Source organism: Scyliorhinus canicula, unplaced genomic scaffold (genome assembly GCF_902713615.1).
Source record: "Scyliorhinus canicula unplaced genomic scaffold, sScyCan1.1, whole genome shotgun sequence".
Taxonomy (NCBI): Eukaryota; Metazoa; Chordata; class Chondrichthyes; order Carcharhiniformes; family Scyliorhinidae; genus Scyliorhinus; species Scyliorhinus canicula.
Genome location: NW_024055732.1, coordinates 813,855 through 824,346, shown reverse-complemented (window position 1 = coordinate 824,346; position 10,492 = coordinate 813,855). Strand labels below are relative to the sequence as shown.

The window sequence follows — 10,492 nt, the reverse complement described above, 5'->3', positions numbered from 1 at the left end:
AATTGCCCGTAGTGCAAGGTTAATGGGGGGATTGTTGGGTATAGGGTGGATACGTGGGTTTAAGTAGGGTGATCATTGCTCGGCACAACATGAAAGGGCCTGTTCTGTGCTGTACTGTTCTATGTTCTATGTAGTGGTACTCTGTCGGGAGTTGACATAAATCCAGTTGAATAGTGGATGAAAACAATTCAACCTTGGTGTAGAAAAGATCAGTTTACTATCGGAGCAGAACAGAACTGGACTGAATTCTCTGTCAGTAAAAAATTGGAGAGTGAAACTTGGTTTTACTTGTGGGGAGAGCTCATTTCGATCAGAACAGAAAGCAGCGAGAGAGTATGCCCCTTCGAGTGTCTTCCTCATTCAGTTAAAAAACGGCCATAAGTCAAGATCCATCGTTGATCTCATCAGTTGATGTACACAGGGGTTAACCAGCCTGCAAAGAGGGCAAAGAGCAGCTGAACTCAAACACCAAACTTGTCCATACCGGGGAGGTGCGAGGCAGGGAGACAACTGCACTGGAGAAATATCAAAAGCTCCGTTAACGGAGAGGATATCGTAGAGAAATAGAACACAAATCCTTCTGTTTGTGTGTGATTGTATCTGGTGTTCGAGATAAGCTGGTGTCCTTGTAAGCTTCCCAAATGACTTGAGTTGAATTTAATCGTGTCCCAACAGTAATCGGAAAAAATGTACGTCTTAAGCAGAGGTGAAACTCTTCACTGATGTCGGGAGAATCCAGTAAGTGTGTTTTGTCATCTTCAGGGGTAATCTGACATATCTATTCGCAATTCTCGTGATATTCCATGGAGAACACATATATGATCAGTTTCATTTCATAAATGAGTCTGGAACAATTTACAGAACATTTGCAAGCTGCTGAAGTAAATAGTAAATGCCCCAATTCTCGAAATCTTCAAAACAGATCTTCAGATTACTTCCATTCGCACGTTCTCATTATTAGCAGTAGGTTATCAGCAAATCGTGCCTGCTTTAGCTGCAGGTACCGATCTAACTGTTATTGAAACAAGGATATCAATCTGTGATTTCATCACAACTAAATCAGAAACAGAGGACAAGGTTCAGACTGATCCAATTTCACGGAATTTGCACGTATCCCACTCCCCTTTTCAGTCTGTTGCAGCTGAGAATATTACATATGTAATACTGAAATATAAACAAAAACTAACGCCCTTCAAACTGTATTGCAGGGCCTCTTGTGCTCAGTGTTCATCTTTCAATCTCCTCATGTCCTGTCCTCTTTGTTCTGAACAGTATTGTAGTTTCATAACATCCTCCAATGTCTGCGTCATTCAGCGAACTGTTCTTTCTGGGCTAGAGGCCTTTCGGGGAATACTCAATATTGCACGCTGCTGAATTACAATATTTTGTTTGGTGGAATGAATAGGAACTAAATACAACAAATGTCCTAAAGCTACTGTGGTCTTCAAGACACAATACTTTTTTCGAAAAGTATACATAATGACAGAAAGCAAATAAAGAACATTTTGATAGCCATTTTAATTCGATTTTGATCATGAGGCGCGTGTTTGCGTATTTTCCTCATTTACGTCAATGCAAAGGCCGGCCCGACCTATCAGATCAGAGCTCCTGCAGTATTGACGGAAGCATGGGCCAAATGCGGTGACAGATCCCCTTAGCGTCTGCTCGAGGCAGGCGAGGGAGCATGCGCGGTAGGAAGGTGTAGATGCGCCAGTCTCACCACTGACGTTATCTCCAGCAGCCACTCAAGAGTCTGCAGACAAACACGAACAGGTTTAGGAGGCTGATGGTTTATATTTATGAATCTGCATCCTCTAAATCTGTTGTACAAACTTTGTCTGAGAAGTTATAATCAAAGCGTTGTGACGTTGTTTACGTCATATGTGTTGAGAAAATTATTTCGTTCTGAGACAGTGTACTGAGTGACAGTGGCCAAGTTCGACTTTCTTTGTAATAAATCTATTTCGAGTTGAAACTAGTTTTCCTCTCTGATGTTCATTCATTTTACAATCCATTGTCACACTGACCACTACCAGCATGCTTGCTAGGTGTTATGGCACTTTCTAGTCTTGTTCCTATCTCATTCACTTTGTGATAATGTGCAGCATAGGCTTTGCTTTCTACTTCTTAGCGACCCTGAAGGATAATTTACTCAGTGTTCAGATCAGGAAACTTTTATTAATTGACTCTCCTCATCCCGCCTCCTGCAAACGAGCAAAACACAAATATTTGTCTGCAGAGGGTCAGATATAAAATGTATTTCATAATAAACATAGCTTAAACTTTCAATTGTCCTCAGCATTGTTCTCCCCATTTCCATCTCTAACAATGTAATTTTAAATGTTCTACGCCCCTCGCTTCTACACCGTCTTGCAACTGCAGAATGGCTGACCCGGCAGAACACCGCAATGTTCCCACACAATCTTGTTATTCCGTGAATCTTTCAAACCGAGAAATGTGTCGGCATTTGTCTTCAAGGTGTTCAATGACTGATCCTGCAGAACGTTCTGTGGTAGTGCATTCTGGAGATTAAATATATTTTCAAGACATTGAGTTAAGTATGTCTTCCTCGTCTATGCCTAAAATGATCGCATTGCAATTTGGGGATGATATACTCAGGCTGTAAACCTCCCATCTGCGGAAAACTTGCATTCTGCATCTGCCCTTTCGCGCCCTGGAGAGTAATGCCTGTTTTATTGAGATCATTTCTCATTTTTCGCTACACTAGACTACATAATTAAACCATGATGTAGTCTTGTGTGCTTACTAACCTGTGTTGAACGTTTCTCAGATCCGCCTGAACAGGTTTATTTGGATTCACTGGCTTTCGGAGGGCACCTACTTCATCAGGTGAGTCTGAAGGAGCTGTGCTCCGAAAGCTAGTGATTCCAAATTACCCTGTAGGACTTTAACCCGGTGCTCTGATACTTCTTACTACAGAAAATAACTCCAGTATCCTCAATTTCGCGCGTCAGAGGACACCCACTCTCCCGGAGGGATCATTCTAAAAAATCTTGCTTGCACATTTATGCTCCTTTACGTAAGGAGGCCCAAACTGTACTCGATGGTCCAGGTGTTGGCTTCCGATGGCTGTATGCAATTACACCAACATATTTTTTTTCCTGTACTATCGTCGTCTTGCAATGAACGCTAGCATAATTTTGTCTTCGTAGTTGAATGCTCAACCAAGTTAATTTGTAGTCATATATAAGCAACGATATTCAACTCCCTTCGGATTCTAAAACTTTACAACCTCTCAATACTTCTGAAATACTCTCAGGTTTTTCTCTTCTACCTGCTTTTTTAACGATAACATGACATTTTTGCACATGATTGACTATCGTCATATTCATTTACAGTCTTTGAGCCTGCTTGAATCACTTGATGCCTCCTTACGTCGCTTTCACAGATGGTATACCCACCTAGTTCTTTGTCGACAGAACAATTAGAAAAAAATACTATTGCCATTGAAACACGTCGGCCACCCCGCCAGATCAAATACCTTGGCATCGATTGTGAGCAGTTGTAACACAAGCAGAGTTGTGAGGGTTTCCCCGTTTTAACCATTCTCCCGTAACTGCACAATCACCCACGTATTTCTGGCTATATTTCCATTGTGTATTTTATACATTTTTGGATCCATGCCAGTGTATCATTGCAAATCCCAATTAACCCAATTGTTGCTCAATAGCCTGTGTTGGACTGTGTTGTTACTCATTAACCTGTGTTGTTACTCAGATCTGCCTGGAAATGCAAATGCATCACATTCATGGGTTCCCCTTATCTATCCTGCCACTTAAGTTCCGGAAAAAAAAGGACTGGTGTTGCCGAATATACTTTCTATTTCTAATGCTCATGTCAGCCTTTTGTTGGAAGCCTGCCATGGAGCACCTTAATATTGAGATTGCATCTGTGGTGATGTAAAGGGAATTGTTAAATTACCAGGTTTATTAATTATTCAAAGATTACAGATACAAATATGTTTCCAATGCGTTTAGCTACAATATTGGCTCCGGTGAAATTTTCATCATGTTTGCGTTAAACGTCTTATTTTTCTCGATGAAGGGCCTCTGTGCTGATACAACACCTTTTGATGTAACTTTCCCCAGACAACGCTTACATTTGCAAATTCTTGCTTATATATTGAACATAATTATTTTCCCTCCAGATTTCTGACAGCTGAATATATATGAAAGGTTTTGCCATATTATGTTTTCACGATATGGGTTTAAACAAATTATTTACTCATTTATACTGCTCAGTGTGTAAGGTTTATATTACATTGGATCACATGTGAAAGATTCCGAAGCTGAATGCATGGACTTGCAGTTCATGTATTTTCTAACGTTTCACGCCTGATATATCAATTCAATATTGTTGCATTTACTACAAACAATGAGGCCGAAACCTAACCCTGATACGGCCCAAAATCTCCTGTATTGTCATTGATGCAGCACACATCCTGCGCTCGCCTTGTTTAAGCCAACGTTATTCCCAGTTCCGCATAATCTTTTGTATCAAAGACTCACTTCCGGTCAAATCTCATTTAAAATGCATGACTTTTATCAGTCACAACTATTCCACGAAGTAACATATTGCATATTCTGTCCAATCGCTGGGAAAGAAGACCTTCCCAATTCCACAGTTCATATCTTTAGGTTTACTCTGAATTCTCGATTTTAATTTGGGTGATGTCTCCATGTTATATAAATAAAGAACATTCTGGATAGGTTCAGCAAGCCCAGCAGCATCTATGCAGGGAAATATAGTTAGAGTTTCGGATCTGAATGAGCCTGGTAACAGACTGACTCTGCTCACTCTCTGACATGATTTGAAGGGTGGAACAATCATCAATTGGAATTTCGGAATCTGTGGACCTGCGCGTTGCTTGGATACAGCAAACTCTGGTCGGACCTGAATGGCCTCTCAGATGATCAATCGGTTGAGTGTCCAAAGCCACAGAAATAAACCAATGGGCAAGTGTGGTGTCAAAACTGCGGAGCATGTGTCCACGCTGTGAAGTGAACATGTTATCAGGTACAAACATAGATGGAAAGGCGCTTTGGCCCAGCACCACTGTTTCCATTCGGAGAGCCAATCATATGCTTATCTAGTTTCAAGCTGGATCAGGTAATTGTTTGGGGTATTCGGCATCGACGGGTGTCATTGATGAACGTGTGCTCGTAGGAGATTTTAAAATTTGAATTAGAGGTCAAAACGTGAACCCAATGCAGAATGTTCTGCTGAATATATTTTGGGATACCCTGCTGGTTCTGAGTCACCGCCCTTCCTGCTCGTGGCGAGTTCGTATTTCTTTCAACTAAAGCATCTTCCAGTTGAAACTACATTTTTTTCCACTGTGACACCTAACTTGCACTGCTGTGGTCTCTAATACTGACCACATACACAATGTTGGCTTATTTCTGAGTCTTGTATCCACGTTTCTGGTCGCTTAAAGACGCTGTGTGATATTTGGCGAATTGTTGCCGTTATCAATTAAACAACTAAAGACTGCTCCTGAATAATTCAAGTAAAGGTCACATCCGCCAGTTGTTAATAAAACTACTTCCGCATGCCGTCTGCTGGAGCTGTGCACGTCACTGAGTCACGGCTCTGTATAGTGGGCGAAAACTAAAGCTGGCAATTTTGAAGTCATTGTGATCAGAATTTCCCTACCAGTTGCTATGTATCGAAACATCTAGGGAAGCGCACTGGGAGGTCTCCCGCGGTGCCAGGTTCGATACAGGCTCTGGATCACTGTCCATGTGGAGTTTGCACATTCTCCTCATGTTTGCGTGAGTTTCGCCTCCCAACCCAAAGATGTGCAGGGTAGGTGGATTGGCCACGCTAAATTGCCCCATAATTGGAAAATATGAATTGGTTGCAGTAAATTGATTTTATATATATGTCAAAGCATTTGTTGCCACAGTCAATGTTTCCACCTGTTCCATATTGAGCACAGGCACTTGCAGTTACATCATTTGTCATCGGCTGGCCACATGTTAATCTGGAAAACGTTCAGAGTTTCCACAAACATTCCACACATGTGCTTTTCAGTGAGTAAATGGACGTTTTGTGTTTTTTAAAGCTCATTTCATTCTCGATATGTCCTGAAGATGAAGGTGCGATATTGATGATAGCCATGGATTTAATTTTATTTACCGAAAAAGTCAACCATTCAATGAATTAGGGCAGCACGGTGGCGCAGTGGGTTAGCCCTGCAGCCTGACGGCGCCGAAATCCCAGGTTCGATCCAGGCTTTGGGTCACTGTCCGTGTGGAGTTTGCATATCCCCCGTGTTTCCTTTGGTTTCACCCCCACAACCCAACGATGTGTGGGGTAGGTGAATTAACCACTCTAAATTGCCCCTTAATTGGAAAAAAAATTGCGTATTCTAAGTTTATGAAATGAAAACTTTCCGTGCATTTTACTCCTTACATTTTAAGTGCTTTCCCGAAAGTTCAAGATCATCATTTCTTTATACATTTGGACAGCAGTAGGCCATTCAGCCTCTCGAGCGTCGTGCTCCATTCAGTGAGAGAATGGCTAATCAGATTTCTGCCTGAGCTTAATTTTATTTCCTGTTCCCATGCAAGTTAACTCCATCGTGCATCACAGATCATTGTGGAGACAAAAGATGTGCATGTTACGTGTTTTGTCCATGCTAAATGTCCCTTTGCATTCAAAGGTGTGCAACGTAGGTGGGGCGATGGGGAGAGGGAGGGCAGTTGACATTGGCATCATGCTCTAACGGAGGTGTCGCTGCACCCTTGATTGGCCGAATGGCCGCCTCGGCATTGAAGGGGTTCTATGGATTCCATGGTTAAAATATACAACATCGTATAACACAGGCTTGAATGCATTAAATCATCGAATGTCGTACACTCGGTGGGAAATGTCCTCCACTCCATTTAAATGGGATAATCATGATTGTATCCATTGCCAAATAGAAATATTTCCGCACTTGTAGTGAACATTCTCTCAATACCGAGCCTGTCTAACACCCTCTGAATTGTGTGTGCTTCTAGACAATCACCTTTCATTCGTCTCAGGGCCATTATCTTTAGGCCCAACTGATTCTGCTTTCTCGCACAAGACAACATTTTAATCGGAGGAGTCAGTGAAACTTCTCTGATCTTCTCCTAATGCAAGTTACAGGTTTACAGTTGCCGGCAGTTTCTTAAAAAGCAGATACAAAGTGTAGGCATGACTCTCAATGTGATCTCAACATGCTCTGTCAAGTCCCATGAAAATATTTTTTGTCATTCTGCTGAATCATCTATGAACGAGAGTTCATTCTTGTTCCTCGTTATTTATTGTTCCTTCAGTGGATTTCTTTGTGATTCATTTACACGCGTACCTTGATGCCTCCCTGCCATTACATTCTCCAGTCTTCCTGCATTGCGTTATATGATACATTTGAGAGAACTCCCCGTTAATTTGCTAATACCCTATTATTTTTCATATGCGAACCACAACGATATAAATGTCCATCTTGTAGTGCAATTCTGTCCATTATTTCCTCACTTGCAATTGCAAATGGAATATATCCACACGTTTTCATTATTGGATCTGGCTGTTGCTGGCCACCGCTCTCTCTCTCTTTCACTGTCAATTTCTCTGTCTCTCTCCCTCTCCCTCTCTCTCTCTCTCTCTCTCTCTCTGGCTACCTCGCCCTGTCTCTCTGTCTCCCATCTCGCTCTCTCTGTCTCTCGATCTCTCTCTAAGCCTCCCCCCCTCTCTCTCACACACTGTTTCTCTCTGTCTCTATCGTCCATGTGTCTTTCTCTCTCTCCTTCTTTCTCTCTCTCTGACTCTCATACACACACAGGCACACACACTGTCTCTCTGTGTCTCTATCAGCCTCTGTCTGTTTCTATTTCTCTGTGTCTTTCTCTACCTCTCTCTATACCTCTCTTTTCCATCTGTCTCCCTCTCTCTTCCTATCATTTTCTCTTCATCTGTCTCTGTCTGTCTGTCTGTCCGTCTCGCTCACTCTCTCTCTCACCCTGTATGAGTCAGTCCCTCTCTTCCCTCCGGATTTCACAAAGCGATTGGCCAGACAGCGTAGTCCTTACCAAGTGTGGTTGTCTGTGACGGGGCTGCCCATTTGCCCACAGCAAGATCCCATGAGCGACGGTAAGAAATGTAATTTAATTGCTAACTGACCAGCGTCGAGGAGTGGACGTAGGGGGCGAAAAATCGCCTTTACTATTCATGTTCAACAAGCTCGACGAGGAGGAGAGGAAGCTGAATGGAGTCCTCCTGTTACTTGGTAACATGATGCTGGAGGGTGGGAGTGAATAGCCTCCTCCTATTCCTGTGCAACACGTTTTAGGAGGAGCGCCGGCTGATTGGCCCCCTCCTGTTTGTGGGTAACAGGTTTGAGTAGTGGAGCTGATTTTCCTTCTCCTGTTACTATGCAACCGTCTAGAGGAGAGGGGCTGAATTGTATCTTGCCTGTTCCTCTGTAACTGGCACTTGGATGGGATGAACGGAGAGAGAGGAGCGAACGTTCTACTGCCTCACCGGGCGAGTGAATAGTTTCGCTCCCTTGCGGAAGACACCACAGTAGGCGTCCTTGAACTGCCGGTTCATTATGGCATAGAGAATGGGGTTGATGCAGCTATTCAACCAGGTGAAGTTGGCGGCCACCATGTGCACGAGAACGGGGGCCCGCTTCTTCCCGTCCACCAGATGCAGGAAGCAGAAGGGGAAGTAGCAGGTCACGTAGACGAGGAACATTGCGAAGCACATCCGGGTGACCTTCTGGAATTCGCCACTGCTGCTCCTCTTGGTCTGGCAGCTGGAGGTCCCGCTCCCCCCGCCCTGGGGAACCATTTCGCCGCTGGGGGCCTCGATATCCACGCTGGTGGCATCCGCCGACCGCGTGGGGGCCTCGGCGGACAAGGAATTGATGCTGGGTCCGTCGGCGATCCCTCTGACGGCGGCGGAGGCATGGGCCACCTTGGGCAACCTTCCGACCTCTTCAGCCTCTAATCGATGAGCCTTCAGTGCCTGATCCACCGCCTTCACCTTGCGATGGATGAGAAAATAGAAGATCCCGATGCAGCCCAGGCCCAAGCCAAACATGCAAATGGTGAGGATGGTGGTGTAAGGCCTTCCCCTCTCCCGGTGGAAGCTGCAGGTGCAGACGGACGGAACGAAGACATAGATATTCCAGAGGGGCCCGAAGAGTGCCAGCCCCAACATCCAGGGCAGGGCCACGAAGAAGGGCATCGTGCGGCGGGAGAAGACCCGGTCAAACCTCCGGGCGTCCGAGATGAGGACAAAACGGCTCACGGCGATAAGGATCAGGCTGAAGATAGAGACGGAGTTGGCCAGGAAAAGGACCAGGCCGAAGACCCGGCACATGTTCTCGCCCTGCCGCCAGGCGAAATGGACGTATGTGTCGGTCGTGACCGGCTGGAGGAAGGCGCAGTAGATGAGGTCGGCCACTGTCAGGTTGAGAATGAGCACGTTGAGGCGGGTGCGGATACCCTTGTCCGTGGCGAAGGCCAGCACAGTCATGACGTTGCCCACGGTCCCCAGGGCAGTCACCAGGATCCCCAACAGGGCGCCAAAGTAGCGGTAGTTGACGACAGCCGGGTGGCAGGTCAGGTTGCTGAAGGAGGAGTTGGTATCCATCGAGCTCCCCGTGTGAGAAAGGCCGCAATCGAAGACCACAATTGATAATCACAATCAAAAACGACAACTGAAGATCACAATCGAAGACCACAACCGAAGAAGAAAAGAGTTTCTTGAGATTGGGGATGAGCAGCGATGGTGTCTCGAACTGGTGAGTGTAGTGGCTGTGAAGCCTTCCCTGCCTCTGCTTGGCAGTTTCTCGGAGCCTCTTTGTAAAGCAGTGCGGCTGCGAGAGTGCTTGCGCAAACAGTTCCTCTGACGTCAGGTTTGTTCCAGAGCTGCTTCCCTTTTCTGGAGCTTTATCTCCAAGTTACCCAGAAAGGGAGAGGGAGAGACAGAGATAGAGAGAGAGAGATACGCAATAGCAGTCCCTGTGTATATAACAGGGGTGGGCAAACTTTTTCGTGCAAGGGCCACATTCAGAAATTCTCAATTTTAAAGGGCCGCATAGTATATTAAGTAAAATAATTACTTCACCCGGTTATGATTCTGGGCGCCTCATATAGAACATATAACATAGAACAGTACAACACAGAACAGGCCCTTCGGCCCTCGATGTTGTGCCGAGCAATGATCACCCTACTCAAGTCAACGTATCCACCCTATACCAGTAAGTAACCCAACAGCCCCCCCATTAACCTTAAAAAAAAAAGAAACATTTAAAAAAAAAGTTTTATGACTTGATCTTGGTGGGCCGCATAAAGTCCTTTGGCGGGCCGCATGCGGCCCGCGGGCCGTAGTTTTCCCACCCCTGGTATATAACAAAGCATAACATTCCCTGATTATATTATAGAGAACAATAGTCCCCGTGTATATTATAGAGAATAACAGCACCCGTGTATAT

General features: G+C 44.8%; 1 protein-coding gene across 1 annotated transcript; it reads right to left on the bottom strand.

Annotated features, from left to right (window-relative positions):
- Window positions 1–2,222: 2,222 nt before the first annotated feature.
- On the bottom strand, window positions 2,223–9,966 carry LOC119960767 (G-protein coupled receptor 84-like). Its single transcript, XM_038788369.1, has 2 exons — window positions 8,079–9,966; window positions 2,223–2,522 (listed from the first exon to the last, which is right to left on the bottom strand). Exon 1 carries the CDS (start codon window positions 9,646–9,648, stop codon window positions 8,518–8,520), a length of 1,131 nt encoding a protein of 376 aa, XP_038644297.1. The 5' UTR covers window positions 9,649–9,966; the 3' UTR covers window positions 2,223–2,522; window positions 8,079–8,517.
- Between the last annotated feature and the right edge of the window lie 526 nt (window positions 9,967–10,492).